The following is a 15,774-nucleotide window of genomic DNA, read 5'->3' on the forward strand; positions in this document are numbered from 1 at the left end:
TGGGCGGGGCCCGCTCCCCTGCGCGGCGTGGAGCCTGTGATGAGCTGCCGTACTTCTGACACCTCGTATGACAACTGCGCTCGCAGTCTGATTATCCGCGCGCTACTGAGGCTTCGGGGTGCGCCGCGCGTGCTGGCGGGGGTGGGTGCGACGCTGCCTCGTCCGGGGCGGGGAGGGGGCCTCTGCTCACGGTGCGGCGCTGTGTGCCTTCCAGGGCGGCGGGGGAGCCGCGGACGCCAGCCTGCTGGTGAGGCGGGAGCCCGGCGCGTCTGGAGCCTGCGCAGGAGAGCCAAGTGGTGAGTCGGGGGGAGCAGGTCGGTCCCCACGGGAGGGACGAGGAGGCCGCGTGCGCGGAAGCAGAGATGTCCGAGCTGCGCCCCTCGTCCGAGGCCCCTGGCGTCAAATAAACGTGGTGTTCTCCGAGACCTGCGAGTGCCGCGTGGTTCTTCGTGGGCGTTCGGTCCAGGCCGGAAAGGCCACCCGCGGGGGCCCGTCGCTGCCCCCGGTCAGGGGGATCCTAATGCAGGAGGTGCGCCCTGCCTGACGTCAGGCAGTTCCCTGCCGGCTGCCTGGAACCCGCCCTGCTCGGCTGTTTCCGCTGGGTCCAGGGGCCGCGGCAGGGGAGGACCTGGTCCTGACGTGGGATCACGGTCGGGCCCAGGGCCCTGGACCCAGAGAGACGCACCCACGGGGATGGGAGGGGGAGCCTGGTGACGCCCCGGGCACTTTTCCGGTGTCACAGGTCCGAGTTCCTAGGGAGGAAACGAGTCAGCGTGTGGAGTGGACCTGTGCGTGGATGCGTGGTCCGGCCCCACCGCCGCCAGGCGAACTGATTCTGAAACTCCAGGGGCGGGCACCCGTGGTTCCCATAGTTTGCGGATCCCAAGTGGGCCCGTCTGCGATGCTGCGGTGTGTGGACGCACTGGAATGGATTCCTATCGTTAGTCAGCACTGACCCCACCACCGCCAAACCTCCCCTAGAGACCCACCCGGTCTCTGAGTCCCCGCACACGGGAGCATCACCATGGGATCAGGCCAGAGTATGGTCCTTGCGACCATGATCAAACATCTTGAGGAGTTTTCAGGAGAATTCAGTCAAGATGAACCGCAGCAAATTGAGAACCCTATGGGAGTTGGGGTGGCACCCCTTTAATGTCTGGTGGCCTTCGGAAGGGACACTAGATGTCCCAACGGTTTGGCGAGTCATGACGGGAGAACCAGGACAACTAGACTCTCCCCCTAGGATGTGATTCACTTGAAACAAGCAGGGACAGGCCAGGGTCTGAGTTGCCTCACCCAAGTGACCCAGCAGAAGCCCCAGCCTCTGCACATCCTGGCCGGAGATCCCGGAGGTGAACTGATCTCGCCCCCAACGTATGCAACCCCAAGGCCGTCTGCACCTGGCCCCCCAGTTCCAGACATTCCACTGCCATCAATCTCCCTACTGTCCCCAGGCCTGGAGGATCCGCTCCCTCCGGAACCAGCCTCCGGACTGTGCCCCAGGCCGGGTGCATACGCCTTCCAAATGCTGGTATGAGAGGCACTGGAACCCAAGAGTCATGATGGGGATGGGATGGGATGGAAGGGAGCCCGGCCGTTCTGTGATGTATTACCAGCCTTCCTCTACAACCGATCTCCTCGACTGGAAAGATAACCCCCCACCCTCCTCTGAGAAGCTGCAGGCTGTGGTAGATCTCATGGAGTCCCTCTTCCAGATTCTGGGCCATCTTGGGAGGACTGCTAGCAGTTACCATGCCATGTTTAACAGAGGAAAGGGGAAGTGCACGCACCTGCGGGAGGCCTTGGCCTGGCTGCCTGGGCCAGAGCAGCTGCACCCAAGCAGTGCCCAGCATGGGACTTCACAGATTAAGGACAGGCCCGCACCTGCGGATGCCAGGTGGTCCTCTGAGGAATCCAAGCAGGAGCTAAGAAACCCATGAACATGACTAAGGTATCCCCGGTCACCCAAGAACCAGGGAGTCCCCAGGGACAACCATGAAAAACTGAAGCTGTTAGATGTGCACTCCATTTGACCCTGAGGCCCAGGAAAGCTGCAAATGGTAAACCCCTCCTTCGTGGCTCAGGGTGCCCCAGACGTGAGGAAAAACTTGAAACCTAGTGGATTTCGCTGGGACAGATGAACATCACCCAGCTAATAGAGGCTGCGAGTAGGGTCTGCACGAACAAGGAGGTCACAGCCGAAAGGGAAGCTAAAAAGAAAAAAAGTCTGCCTCCCTGCCATCGTCCTGAGGGAAAAGGACTGCCATGCCCAGGTTTGGCCTGCGTTAACACTCCATAGTGACAATGGGCCTGCATCTCTAAGCATCACCTGGAGACCACGCTGGCTACGAGCCCCAAAGTTCCGGGAAAGTGGAGCAAATGAATTGTACCCTCAAGGAGACTTGCAAAGTCTGTCAGGAAGCTAAGCTTCCGTGGCCATATCTCCTACCCCCAGCTCTCCCATGTACTCCCTGCATGCCTGGGACACTGGGTTTCCCTTCCTAGATCTACAGGGAGCCTCCCAGGAAACACAGCCCGTTGGAGACAAAGGAGCAGCTTCAGGCCCCGGGGGGCAACATTAATGAGTCACAAAGATACACCATTGAGAGGACCCCAATCTCCTTAGGGTCCCCGGTACCCTTTAGACAGGATGCGGTTGAGTCCAAGATTGGAGGAAACATCCCCTCACCGCAGCGAACAGGGCTCTAGCCACTCCTGCCCTCAAGGTCTCGGGTGTCCCCTGTGAGTTCACTACTTGGGAGGAAAAAAGATTTCATGCAGATGAGTGGCACCAGTGTAAAGTCCAGCCAGAGCCTGTGGGCCCACTCTAGCTTCCCCTTTGACTGGTCCCCACTGAGATGGACATTGGCTCACATGGTCCCTAGTGCTGGTCGGCGTCTTAGGAGTCGGACTGTACACTGTTGCCCCTTCTGACTAGACTTTTTCCCCCAGAGACTTGCCAGTGGTGTTGCTTATTGCATTGCCTTTGAATGTGTCGCCACATTTTCCTGCTTACAGTCTTCCTCACCCTCACCTCCCTCCCCTTACCCTGGGCAACCTCAGTGCTCTTGCGTCAAGTCAGACAGATGGGGCACTGGGTTCAGTGCTCACACGCCTGCCACGCGCTGCCTACAGAATAAGGCCCCGTCTGCATAAATCACGGGAGGAAATGCCGGATGGAATAGTAACCGGCACCTGGCGGGACTTGTAGTTTAGAGGTGATGTGGGTGCCACAGTTCACTGGACCCGTCCAACCCACTGTGGGCAGTCAGATGGAGGAGTTCGAGAGGAAGACAAAGGCTAAACAGACCTTGAGGGCACTCTTCCTCCATCCTCCTCATCACTGTTAGTCCCCACATCCTAAATACCCTCAGAGTTCATAGAAAATACCAGGTGGACCACTGCCTACGTATTAGCTTTGCAAGGCTACCAACCCAGAGCAGATGGAGATGATGCCCTCTAAGCTAAGTGTTTAAAGGAGCATCAAAGGGGGCATATCATAAGGAAAAGTTGTGAGATGGCCTACTGGGCCAGCAGGGGAATCCCAGTCCCTGCCCCGCTCGCCACACCCACCAAAGTGCCATGTACACGGAACTAGCGATGTACGAATTACTCCCCTTGCGTGTGCTTGGGCTCAGACCTTTGGAGATCACTTTCCTCTGAGCCTGCTGCTGTCTCAAGTAAACCTCCTATCCCCCAAGGTCTCTGAGTGCCTCTTGGTTCTTCGGTTGAGTGATCCAGTCTGAGTTCCACAACAGGAGCACCAGCTCGTCTCCCAGCAGTCTTTGGACAGAGCCAAGGGAGAAGGATGGTCATACCATGACTCCCCCTCTGTTGGAACTGCCTTCTCCATATTTCCCTATAAGGCCAGAAATACTGGGGGCTTTTTCGGCCCCTGCTTTCAGTAGGTCAGGAACTCTTTTTAATTCTTCACTAACAGGCCATGGAGCTCTGTTTTCTATTCCGCTGGGTCTTTGAAGGGCGAGGGGAGTGGACATGAACCACTTAGGCTCTCCCATGCTCCCTAGAGACCATTGGGGTTCCAAGCAACCTAGTTACGGGCGGGGTGCTACTTTCTCAGTGTTAAAGATGATCAGTACTTTTTTTTTTTTTTTTAAAGATTTTATTTGTTTATTTGACAGATCACAGTAGACAGGCAGGCAGAGAGAGAGAGGGAAGCAGGCTCCCTGCTGAGCAGAAAGCCCGATGCGGGACTTGATCCCAGGACCCTGAGATCATGACCTGAGCCGAAGGCAGCGGCTTAACCCACTGAGCCACCCAGGTGCCCCGATGATCTGTACTTTGCCAAGGGGTCTAAAGGGGGATTTTCAGCAGAAGAGAGACGCAGGCCAGAAAACACAACTTTATTCACTAGAACTGAAAACAAAGCTTATTAATCTGAAGATAGACTTGAAGATTTGAGTACATGAAGCGTACTACCAGCCCCTGGCTTGACTTCCCCACGCAAGGTCTCAGGTGAGGCTGGCGGTTCTAGTTTCTCTGACCTTCTGTGATTTCCCACATGCTGTTCATCTATTACAAAGCCCCAACCTTGGCATTCTCCAAGGTAGCAAGAAAGGAGGTCTGTGTTGATGTTGGAACCAGAGTCTCCTAGTGTGTGAGCTGGAAGCAGGTGGCTCTGGTCCTTGGGGCACAAATACATGGTATGGTTTGCGGTGCAGCCCTCGGCACAGGCAGGAGTCCTAGCTTTCCCTGCCTGGACAGGGAAAAAGGGGACAGCCAAAGACAAGGCTTTCTCTAGGGGTTAGGCACTGGGGCCCAGCCTCAAGGCTGGGCGTGTCCAGGAGGGGGCAGCAGAGGGACCTGCACTGGCTGCTCCCTCCTGTACCCAAGACCCTTGCTTTTCCTTCAGGGCCCTCAGGCAGCAGCAGGTGAAGGGAGGTGCAGACCCACTGGCTCCTTACAGCCTCTTGGGCCTGAGCCTCTGGGAAAGGTAAGACTTCGTCTGGGAGTCCCAGGAACGGATATCCGAGGATTGAGTGCGGGATGACTGAATTGGGGGGCGGGGGCTATGGAATCTCCATCCAGCCTTGCAGGGCCCTCCCAAGTTCAGGGTATGCAGCAGGAGGCGCTTCGGCCCTCCCTCTTGACATAGTCGTGCAGCCGGAAGCGGGGCTCACTGGGGGCCTTCATGGAGCGCTGCTTCAACTCCCTGTGGGGCGGGAGTGACCATGGGACAGAGTGGCTTCTACCCCAGCAAGAACAGACCTCAGGTGTGGGGGGCGTTCTTCCTGGTCCAGGAAGCAGACTAGGGCTTAGCAGACTAGGACTTACTTTGCAATGGCAGTGAAGGCCAAGTCCACGTTGAGGCCTGTCTTGGCACTGGTCTCCATGAAGGGCAGCCCATACTCCTGCAAACAGGTGCTGCCAGCCAGGTGGCAGCCTGATGGGGACAGCCCGAGTCCTGGACCCCAGGGACACCGCTGGCCACCCACCCTGCCCTGGCTCACCTTGGCCAGCTTCTCCCCATCCTCCCTCTTGACCGCACGCTCCTGGGCAGAGTCCACCTGGCACGGGGGTCTTGGTGAGAACCGGCCCTGGGCTTGCCCGTCCCTCACCCCCCCAACAAGAGCCAGGGTGGAGGAGGGTGGGCCCAGGCACTCACCTTGTTCCCCAGCAGCATAAGCACCACATCATGCTGGGCGTACTCCTGGGTCTCGGTCAGCCAGGCCTGGGGGGCAAGCTGAGGCCAGCTGGAGCCTGGCACTCCTGCGTGCCCCTTGCCCCTCCAGGCCACACTGCACAAAGCGCCTGTTGGGCTCTGGCCGATGGGAGGGGCCCAGAAATAGTGGTCCCCGTGCCAGGCTGAGGCATCGCTGACAAGTACCTTTACAGAGCTAGAAGGTCCCCAGACCCCGTTTGGCTCTCAGGCACCCCGAGCCGCCAGAGGGGCCACTTCTCCCTGTCAGTAGGGTGCTCAGCCCTCTGGGACCCTAATGCCGACATGGCCTGTTCCGACCACCACAAGGGGGGAAAACACTGACCTGGATATTGTCAAAGGAGGCCTTGTTGGTGACATCATAGAGCAGCAGCAGTGCTGGGGGCAGAGGGCCCGTGAGAACACCGCCAGGGCCCACAGCACCTTCCTGTCACCCACACCCTCGGGCATCGCAGCCTCCACACTGCCTGCCGTGCACGCTCCCAGGGCACCTTCCTCTGAGCAGAGGCCAGGGCAGCAGGGCACCCGGGGGGCACAGCCTCCTGTTTCCTGGGGCTGGCGCCCATGCCCACCAGCTCACCATGGGCGTCGCGGTAGTAGGCGTGGGTGACGCTTCGGAACCGCTCCTGGCCTGCTGTGTCCCAGATCTGCAGTGGCAGGCACAGCCCACCAGTCAGGGCTGCCAGCCCCTGTCCCTCACCCACCCCCGACCCTTCCACTCACCACCCGCCCCCCCGCCGCCTCTCACCTGCAGCTTCACCTTCATGCCATCCACATCCAGAACTTTGTTCTGAAAGACAGCCAGCCAGCTCTGCTGAGCCCCGCAGCTAGAGACAGTGCTGCCCCCTTCTGGGGGGCTCCTGAGGGTGCAGTGGGGGTGGCCGCTGTGCCAGGCCAGGACTGAGCCTGAGATGGAGCAGCCCCTGGCATGCCCCCGAAATTCACTCTTATCCTGTCTGCCCCTCAGCTGGCTGGTTCTATCCCCGATGCCCACCTCCTGGTTCTCGTCTGGCCACTTCGCCTCCCTGAACCTGCAGGTAAACTTGCGCCTTGAACCCATATCCTGGGATCCCCCCAGCTCTCCCCGCCCCCGTGCCTGGTAATTTCTAGGCCCCTTTCCCACTCAGCTGGCCCTCCTGATGGACTTGGAGGTGGCTGCCCCCCGCAGCCGGCCCTGTCCCGTCCCGGGCCACGTGTGTGCTTTCTCTGCCCACCTCAGAGGCCTGGCACACGGCCCCTGCCGCTCCACCGCCCTCAATGACGCAGCCCAGTCAGTCGTGGTTTGACTCCACGACTGACTGGGCTGACCCTCCCCCTCCTCCCTGCCCTGCCACAGCACCTCTCTGGACCAGCCCTGCTGCCTCACCTCCCCCTGGCGCCTAGCCCTAGTCTGCTTCCCCACACCTCCTTGCCAGCTCAGGCTCACCACGTGCATCTGTCCCCGTACCCTGGCAGCCTGCCAATGCCTGCCCGCAGGCCCAGAAGCCCTGCCCCAACCCCTCTGAGGGGCCATCAGCTGCTCACAGCTCTACACGTGATGCTGCTTCTGCTCAGAGAGCCACCCACACGACTTAGGTGAAGTCATCCTGGTATAACCCCAGGCCCATTACTAACATTCTGTGCCTCAGTCTCTCCATCCACAAATGGGGATAACCAGGGTGCCCATCACAGTGGTTTTCTGAGCTACTGTGTGCAAAGTACTGAGGACTGGCCCAGAGCAAGAGCTAAATATTTGCTCAAATTTAAAAGACTCCCTTCCTGGGGCACCTGGGTGGCTCAGTGGGTTAGGCCTCTGCCTTCAGCTCAGGTCATGATCTCAGAGTCCTGGGATCAAGCCCCGCATCGGACTCTCTGCTTAGCGGGGAGCCTGCTTCTCCCTCTCTCTGCTTGCCTCTGCCTACCTGTGATCTCTCTCTCTCTCTGTGTCAAATAAAAAATAAATAAATAAATAAATAAAATAAAAGACTCCCTTCCTGCTGGGACAACAGCTGCCACAGGACAGGACCTAGTACAGTAACCACAGAGCCCAGAATCTGTCCCGATACACGGTGGGTGCACATTGAGTGTTTGCTGGCTAGTAATGGTCTCCCAGCAGGCCCTCGAAGTTCAGAACTACTGGCAGGGAGTGGCCCAATCCCACGGTTACCATCTGCTGGGTGGGGCTGGGGCCTGCCAACCACTGGCTGAGGGCCTGGTGGCCTCTGGCCCTGGCAGGTGGGACCACACCGCCTCCCTCTTCCCTGAGCTCCTGCTGTCAGGGTGCTTCTGGGTCTCCCAGGAACCAGTGGCAAAGCCATCTGCCAGGCAAAGAGGAGGCTGGGGAGGACACCCCGCCTTCACTGGCACCCTTGAACTGGGGTGTGAACCAAGCGGCCTCACCTCCCTCACCACCTGCCCCAGAACCAAGAGGGAGGTGAGAAGGGGGAAGTTGGGGCCAAAACAGGCTAAGGACCACGTGTCCAGAGCCTACACTGTCCCTTTCTGGCACTTGAATCCTTGTTTCATCTCAGAAGACTTAAGGGGAACTGCACCCCCAAGCAGGGTAACTAATGGCTCCCCAGACTGGAGGGAGCCCCCTTTTCCGTTCCCAGAATGGGCCTCCCTCCCAGTCTTCCGCCAACTGGGTCTAATTAAAGGGTGAGAAAAATGCAAATTTGGGATTTGTCTAGAACACACCAGCACCTTGGCAAGACGCTCAGACTTTAGACTGGTGGGTAGAGGGGGCTCGGCTGCTCTGGCTCTCGTCATTCCCTGCTGGCCCCACAGGCTGTTAGGGTGTCAGGGGCATGTGGGGAGCCCTGAAACGCAGGGGCACTCCCCCCTGCCCAAAAAAACCCCAGAGACACAGCCCTCCTGCTGGGGGCAATGTGGGAGGGGGCTCTGGCAGAGGGGAACAGCCCGGTGGGATCATTTCCTGTGAGCTTCCTTGCCCAAGGGTAGGGACCCCCCAACCCCCAGCTCCAAGAGGAGGCATGTGCCCCACAGCCACTTCTCTCTTCGGTCCTTGGCAGGCTGCCTGGCCTCTGTGTACAGTGGGGCAGTGATGTTTTCCTCCCAAGGGAACATGGGCTTGAGTTCCCTCTGATGGCCACCCCCTGGGGCACCCAGCCCACCCACCCTGAGGCACAGAATACAGCCCCAGGCACAGGGAGTGCAACCCTCTGCTTCAGTCACATGCCACCCTCACCCGTCTCCAGGACCCTTAGGGTATCCAGAGTTGGAGCATTTTGGCGGTTAAGGCATCTCACCTCAACCACCTTGACCCTGAGCGTCCCAACCAGGATGTACCCCAGGGCTAAGGGAGAACGCTACCCAGGTGTATTGTGAGAACTTAATGACGGTGCAGGGGGGTGGGGCAGGGCATGGCTGGGTCGGCTCAGTGCTGAGGACATCAGCCTCCATTCTCACCCGGAAGTCGATGCCCACAGTGGAGATGAAGGTCCCCGCCAGGAATGCCCCATCCTTGAAGCGCACGAGCAGGCAGGTCTTCCCCACACCTGAGTCCCCCACCAGCATGACCTGGAGCAGTAGGATGATTAGAGGTGTTAGGACCAGAGGGGACCGAGTTGCTGGCCCACCCAGAGAGGTGTCTGGTCTTTCCTGAGCTGGCCTGGTCAGGAGTAGACGAACTATCCCAGGCCTGCAAGGAGGAGGCCTGGGGGAGACAGGGCGTCTATGGTCCCAGCTTCCACCTCCAGAAGGTTCGGTCCCCTTTCGCTTGAACAGTAGTCTGTCTCAATTAGTGGGGAGTGGGGGTGGCTGCTTCCATCCAGGGCCCTACCTAACGCTACCCCCAGACCCTAGATACCCAAGCTTGATCTGGAAGGGGAGCTTTTGGGGCTTGGTAGGGAGTGGAGTCTGGAGGTTGGTGCCTGAAGACCTTTGGAGAGGCCTCTGGGGGTAGAGACCATGGGGCTTCTTCTAATCTCATAAGATTCTGGAGGAATTTGCCACATGAGGTCAGATCTTGGCCTGAGAAGGCCCAGGTCGGGTGTGGGGACCAAGACCAAGAGGGAGCAATCAGGCCTCCCCCTCATCCACCCTTCCCCCAGCCTGCTGTCAAAGGCTCCAAAACCTGAAGACAGTGGGGACAACCCCTCCGCAGGCTTCTGCCTAGGTCTGAAGGAGGCCCCAGTGTTCCCGACCCCATTGGCAAACCTCTTCTTAGTCTCCCCTTTCCCCCCAAAAAGAGGAGACCCACAGACCCTGGGGGTGAGGGAAGGCAGCACATGGGAAATGGTGAAACTGGGGCTCGGGTGGGTGCGGGGGCCATTAGGGAATGGGGAGGGAGTGCCTGCCAGGTTCGGGACCCCTTGTCCGACCCTGCCAGCTGGGGCGTTAGGGGACAGGCCATGCCAGCTGTTCGGTATCTGAAATCCGGGTCTGACAGCTGTGTGTGTATGCCGTGCGCGGTGTCAGCCGTGCCAGCTACAGGGTGCCGCTCGGGCGGGCTCCCTGCCCAGGGTCCGCGGAGCCCTTCATACCCTCTCCGACCCCTCCCCGCTGGGCTCAGTCCGAGCGCCACCTGCTGCACTTGCGTGGGGTGGGGGCCGGCTCACCTTGAAGGCGACGTCGTAGAAGTCGCCCCCGCCAAGCGAGGGCCGGCCGGGCTGCGGGGGCCCGTTGGGCCGCGCCTGGGGGACAGGTCGCGCAGTCCCAGGGCGCGCGGGCCGGGACCCATTGGCGGCGGGCAGCGCGGAGGCAGCGGGCGCGCTGGCCCCCTTGGTCTTGGGGGTCTTCTTCCGGGACATGGCGGGCGGGCACTCAGGGAGCTCCCGCTGCAGCCGCCGCGCTCCGGGCAGCCCAGCTCCCCGCGCTCACGGAGCGCGACGCGGACCCGAACCCGTCCCGCGACAGCGGTGGCCGCGGCATCCCCGGCACCCAGCTCCCCGCCGCCCCGCCCCCGCGCCCCACAGCCCGCAGCCACTTAGGCCCGGCCTCCCGCCGCCGCCGCCAATGGCCGCGTTGGGGCGGGGGCATGCAAATGAGCCTCCCGCCCGGGGGCGGGGTCACAAGGACCCCGCACTGCCCTAGGTGTGCCGGGTGGGCGCGCCTCTGCCGGGTGCGGGCAGCTCCTACCCTGCCCTCGGGCCCCGCGACCCCGCTCCGTGGCCACCTCCGTGGGGCGCTGGGCCTGTCACTTCCCCGCGCTCTGTACACCACTCCTCCCTCACGAGATGGCCTCTGGGCCTGGGACCGGGTGGGTGGAGGAGAGTGCCCCGAAACTGGGGTGCTGAGGCAGTGGGACTGCGTGGGGCCGACACCTTGGATTTCTGTCTCTTCTCAGCCAGAGATGCCAGCTGGCCTGCTGTGTCCCCACTTCTCCCCTTGGGGCAGGCAAACAAACCCCGGGCGCTCGGAGCACTCCTGGCTCAGCTGACAGCTGGTTATGGGCAGCAGGACAAGCTGGAGCTTGAGAGCAGCAGGGCGCTCTCCCCCGCAGCTTCTGCCCGCTGGGCTGAAGCCCCAGGATCCTTGGGTAAGAGGAAATCCGAGTTACAGGAGCAGCAAGCGCTCTGAGTGGCCCTTACCCCGGGGCTCTGCTCCTCGGGGTTCTGGGAGGAGAAGGAGGTGGGAGGCCCCAGGAGGCGGCTAGCTCCTTGGCCTTCTGGTGCCAGGTTGTGGCCCCAAGGAGGCCAAGTGCTGACTGTCCCACCCCATGCTGGTCCCTGGCAGACCAGTCTCCAGAACCTGACACCTCCCCTGAACTGTCTGTTTCCACCCAGGATTCTCTGGGCTTGAGAATAAGGCTGAGATGATCCTGGGACCCCAAAAGTAGTGAGCCAACATGGGGCTTGCGGGCAGCGAGTGTAGGCAGAAGGGCAGTGGTTCTGGGATCAGCCTCTGCTCTATACTCCTGTGGCAGCTGGAGGGATGGCCTGGCTGTCCCCCAGGATGTGACAGCTGTCACATGGCCCCTAGCCCATTCAGAGCCCAATAATGATAATGGACAGAAGCTGCCTCTAGGGCTCTGAGGTCTGGGAGAACACAGCCAGGGATGACCCAGGGGGTTCTGGCGGGGCCCTGCATGGGAGAGGCTGCTGGAAGCTGCCTTTTATTGTGTGTCAGCCACAAGTCGTCCTCAAAACTATCCTGTGAGGTGGGTGGTGCCAGATCCCCAGTGACTGGGTGGGAAAACTGAGGCCCAGAGGAGGGAAGAGAGCTGTCCAAGGTCACCAGACTGGAAGGTGACAGAGCCAGGATTTGTGCCTGGGAACTCCGGATCCAGAGAACAACCCTGGCGGCATTGGCCCAGGACTCGGGAAATCCATCCCTCAAGGCCTTGTCAGAGCTGGGGGGCAAACCTGGCGAAGCCCTCTGAGAGCCCCTGGGCCTCCTTTCTTGTCTCACTCCTCAGGACCCCCCACTTCTTCCAGGCCAATGTCCATATGTGTGGGTCAAGGGGCTTGGGGTGGAGGGTCAGCTCCCACTGCTGGGGCCCTGGGGATAGCAGGTGTCCGACACTCCATGAGGCCAATTTCAGGGTGGCTGGCCCAGGCTCTCAGCCCATGCCCACTGACCCCTGGGTCCCAGGCAAGAGGTTTCCTATCTCCTCCTGTCAGCTGTTGCCCAAGGGAAACCAGAAGGGAGTTTGGGTGCCCTAGGGGTGGGGGCTGTAGGTAAGGCAGCTGAGTTGAGGGTGAGGGCTAGTGCTAATGGGGTAACCAGGAAGAGAGAGTGGGGAGCCAGGAGGGGAGGAAGGCTGAAAGCAGCCGAAGAGAACTACTTGACCTTGAAACATTTAAAATTAGAAGAATATATGTAAAAACCCAGGTCTCTGATTTCTTCCAAAGGGAGAGAGTTGTGCTCGCTTTGGCAGCACATATACTAAAGGGAGAGAGTTCTAGGACCCCGGATCATGCATTCTTTGTGCTTCTCTTGCCTTCCAGCCATCCTCCTAATCTTTGATCATTATGTCCCTTGGTTCCTCCATTTGCCATCTGTCTCACTCTCTGGAATGGAAGTTCTCTGGGTACAGGAAGCAGCTTGTCTTGGTCACTGCCATATCCCTGGCAGCTGGCTGCAGGCCTTGATTAACTTACTAAATTGGTGAAAGAAATATGAGTTAGAAACGGGCCCCACTTCAGGACACATCATTGCTAACAAGGATAAGGCAGCCTGCGTCGCAGTGTGCAGTGAGGCAAGCCTAGAATAATCAAGTAGCTCAAGCAGAGCTCTGTTGGGGAGGGACATTTGATCTGGGCTTTGAAGGCTGAGCAGGAGTCCAACAGGAGAGGAGACAGAGAGTCTAGCTAGGTGGGGGGAGTGAACACATGCAGGGTCAGAGCGCCAGTAGGCAGGCATTCGGAGGAGCAGAGGCCAAAGTATGGTCCAGTTGCTTGGAGGAAATCCAGCTGGTAACGCAGGAGGGGGCTAGGTTCTAAAGTGAACTTGAATGTTTAGCCTAGGAGCTTGGAAACTGTTCAGCGAGAAGTAGGGAGCCATGCCTGGTTTCTGAGCAAAGCAGCACAGGACACTGCTACAGGCATACAGGGGGCGAGAGGAGGGGGGCGCGGTGCAGCCTGTAGACAGGGAGATGCATTGGAGTGGCTAGCAGAAACCCTGGGGGAGGGAACAGGGGCAGAGGAGACCTCCCAGAAATACAGAATCTGCAGGCCTGATGGTGAGGCAAGAAGAGAGCCCCTGGGGCAGAGGCGGTGGAGCGCTGAGGCACGGGGCAGACGGCAAGTTCTTTGGCCTCCGGTCAGGCAGGAAGGCCTCTGTCCCCAGCCTCTGGCTCTGGGATTGCTCTGACCAATACGCAGGGCAGAAGTGACCCCATGTCCGTTTCCAGACCCAGACCCTACAGACGGGCAGCCCCTATTTCCTGTGTCCTGAAACACTCGTTCTTGGAGCCTGGCGGCCCCACTGTGAGACAGCCCAGGTGGCCTCGTGAAGAATCCCAGAGGAAAAGGAGCCCACTTGCCACCCAGGAAGTCGTCCGGCGATGGGTGCTCTGGTCCTGGGGTTCCATGCTGACCAGAAACAGCTGTCCCCACTGAGCCCGGCCCAGATGGCAGATTCAAGAGCATTGGGAGATTTTTTTGTTTTTACACAGCAAGAGATAACTAGACCAGGCTGCCCGCAAGGGGGAGGAAAAGGGCCAGTTTGGTGGGAAAGTTCAGGAGCATGGCCTTGGCTGGACCTGGGCTGCCCAGATTGCCGGGCTGAACTAGAGTGCAGCATAGGGGAGGGATGCCCGTCACCCTCAACCCTCCTGGCATAGGGCTGACTCTGTTGGACAGACCAAGGTCTCCATGTCCCCATGTCTCCACAGAGAGCTGGAGCAACCCTGCAGCTATTCCTGCCTCACGGGGGATCCTCACCCTTACACTCTCTGGTGGTGCCCGTGCCAGGTACCTTCACAGACTGGGGCCCCCAGCTCTCACATGCCCTCTGACTTGCCCTCCTGGGGGTTTGGCCCCTTGGTCCTGGAGTGCCCAGACACAACAGCCCTCTAGGATCTGTGGCCTGAGGCAGTCTGTCTCTGGAGCCCCCTTTCCAAGTGGGCCAAGTCAGGCAGGCTGGGGCAGGGATCAGAGTTCTTGACCTGTCGGGCCCTGCTTGGAGCCCCTTCCCCCAGGCAGGTAGCCTTCCCTGGCTCCTCCCACTCCCTGTTCTTGCCCCCACCCACTTGGCCACGGACCTTGGCTCCCCGTGATTGGGGAGGAGGGTGCAGCCCGGCCTCATCCCCAGCCTTTGGGCCTCCTGACAGCGCCCAGCCTCCCTACTCTGCCTCCATGGAGCCCCGAATGCGGAGGTCTGTGACTGAGCAGGACTGGGGCTGGGCTGGACTCCAGAGGTCTGTTCTGAAGGGGAGAGTGGTGAAGATAAGCCCTGTGACCCCAGAGCACCTCCAGTAAGTCAGTCCTCGGGAAGTTAGCTGTCTGCGATCTCAGGGGAGGGACCCTGGCGGGGAAGGGTGCCCGCAGGCAGGAGCCGCAGCTGGATCCCTGGAGTGCTGAGGGACCCCGAGAATGTGGTGTCTCTGGACCCCTCCCCTCTCCCTGAAACGAGGGGGCGGGAGGAGCTGATCTCTGAGGTCCCTTCCAGCTCCAGCACCTTCTGTTCTAGGAAATCCACGTGAACGTTGCTATAGAGACGGCATAGAGGAGCCGCAGCAGCTCGGAATTGGACCTCCACCCAGAAGAGAGAGGAAAGAGTCACCCCAGGAAACAGCTGACGTCAGGGGTGTGTTCGCCCCTCCCCCACGCCAGGTGCCTAGGGGCCACGCTGAGTGTCCTGCTCCCTCCAGGACACACCCCACACCCCACCTGCCGTGGGCTCACCTTTGTGGCCCTGAGGCCCTCCTGGGCAAGTGGTAAGGGGTGGGCGTCCGCCCCGCCTCCGTGGGACAGGAACTGTTGGGTTGGGGCTGGGCAGGGGGCTGTTCCCTTGGCGGTGTGCCCGCAGGATCTGCCCTCGGGCTTTCCTTCCCACTGCAGCTCGGGGACTCACACCTGAGTGCTCTGGGTGGTGTCAGGATGCAAAACATGCGTGCCCTGGAGCCCAGTGCGGGGCGGAGGCGGGCAGGGAGCTGATCAGATCCAGACTCTGCAGCAAGGCACGAGGTGGGCGCGCGAGACCTCGGGCAGGAGGAGCGCAGAGCAGCCCAGGAGCTCCTGACTGCCCTCTGGGGGCAAGGGCTCTGCTTGCATCCGCTGTTCTTGTTTTCTTGATTAGGAAAGGGCCGCGTGATTTGGGGCAGGGGAGCCTGTCAGCAACACAAAAGGTAAAGGCAAGAATCAAAGTTCTTGTTTCCCCCAGACCCTGTGCCCCGGTGGTTACCATTAGGAGGTTTGGTGGGGGAGGTGGGTGTCTGGGTCTCCCGTAGCTGCCGAAACAAATAATCTAGGCAAACACCATGCCCGGCAAAACAGCCCGGACACGTTATCCTACACTCGGGAGGCCACAGGGTGCAGTGAGGCTTCTGGAGCTAAAGCAAGCAGGCTTCTTTCTGGGGGAGAACCCTTGCCTCTTCAGCTTCTGGTGGTCTCCAGCTTGTTTAGACCTGCACATTATATTATACTAAATTCATTGCTTTATGCATGAATATGCATTAAATATATGGAGATGTGACCGTGTCCCCTAAG

At 60.0% G+C, this 15,774-nt stretch overlaps 1 protein-coding gene and 1 non-coding gene across 4 annotated transcripts; one reads left to right on the forward strand and one right to left on the reverse strand.

Annotated features, from left to right (window-relative positions):
* Positions 1-31: 31 nt before the first annotated feature.
* LOC132027344 (small nucleolar RNA SNORD60) lies at positions 32-114 on the forward strand. The gene has a single exon (XR_009407131.1). It is a non-coding gene; the product is annotated as a small nucleolar RNA SNORD60 (small nucleolar RNA).
* Positions 115-4,873: 4,759 nt separating this feature from the next.
* On the reverse strand, positions 4,874-15,112 carry RAB26 (RAB26, member RAS oncogene family). 3 transcript variants are annotated; one of them, XM_059415665.1, is made up of 9 exons: positions 14,971-15,112; positions 9,089-9,199; positions 6,429-6,470; positions 6,261-6,327; positions 6,006-6,058; positions 5,627-5,704; positions 5,472-5,528; positions 5,296-5,372; positions 4,874-5,173 (listed from the first exon to the last, which is right to left on the reverse strand). In XM_059415665.1, the coding sequence occupies exons 2-9, from the start codon at positions 9,194-9,196 to the stop codon at positions 5,071-5,073; spliced, it is 585 nt and encodes a 194-aa protein (XP_059271648.1). In that variant the 5' UTR covers positions 9,197-9,199; positions 14,971-15,112; the 3' UTR covers positions 4,874-5,070. The 3 variants fall into 3 exon arrangements, with proteins under 3 accessions (XP_059271648.1, XP_059271646.1, XP_059271647.1); XM_059415663.1 differs by lacking the exon at positions 14,971-15,112 and adding an exon at positions 10,240-10,593; XM_059415664.1 differs by lacking the exon at positions 14,971-15,112 and adding an exon at positions 10,240-10,592 and having other exon boundaries at positions 5,627-5,692.
* Positions 15,113-15,774: the final 662 nt, after the last annotated feature.

The sequence above is a fragment of the Mustela nigripes genome, chromosome 11, assembly GCF_022355385.1.
Source record: "Mustela nigripes isolate SB6536 chromosome 11, MUSNIG.SB6536, whole genome shotgun sequence".
In the NCBI taxonomy this organism is placed as follows: Eukaryota; Metazoa; Chordata; class Mammalia; order Carnivora; family Mustelidae; genus Mustela; species Mustela nigripes.

Excerpts from the sequence above, each read along its gene's own strand:
- RAB26 (XM_059415663.1), bottom strand. The coding sequence starts at position 10,431 with ATGTCCCGGAAGAAGACCCCCAAGACCAAGGGGGCCAGCGCGCCCGCT. Across the intron at positions 6,059-6,260 it reads CTACTACCGCGACGCCCATG|CACTGCTGCTGCTCTATGAT; the intron begins GTGAGCTGGTGG and ends CTCTGCCCCCAG. Across the intron at positions 5,373-5,471 it reads ATGGGGAGAAGCTGGCCAAG|GAGTATGGGCTGCCCTTCAT; the intron begins GTGAGCCAGGGC and ends ACCTGTTTGCAG.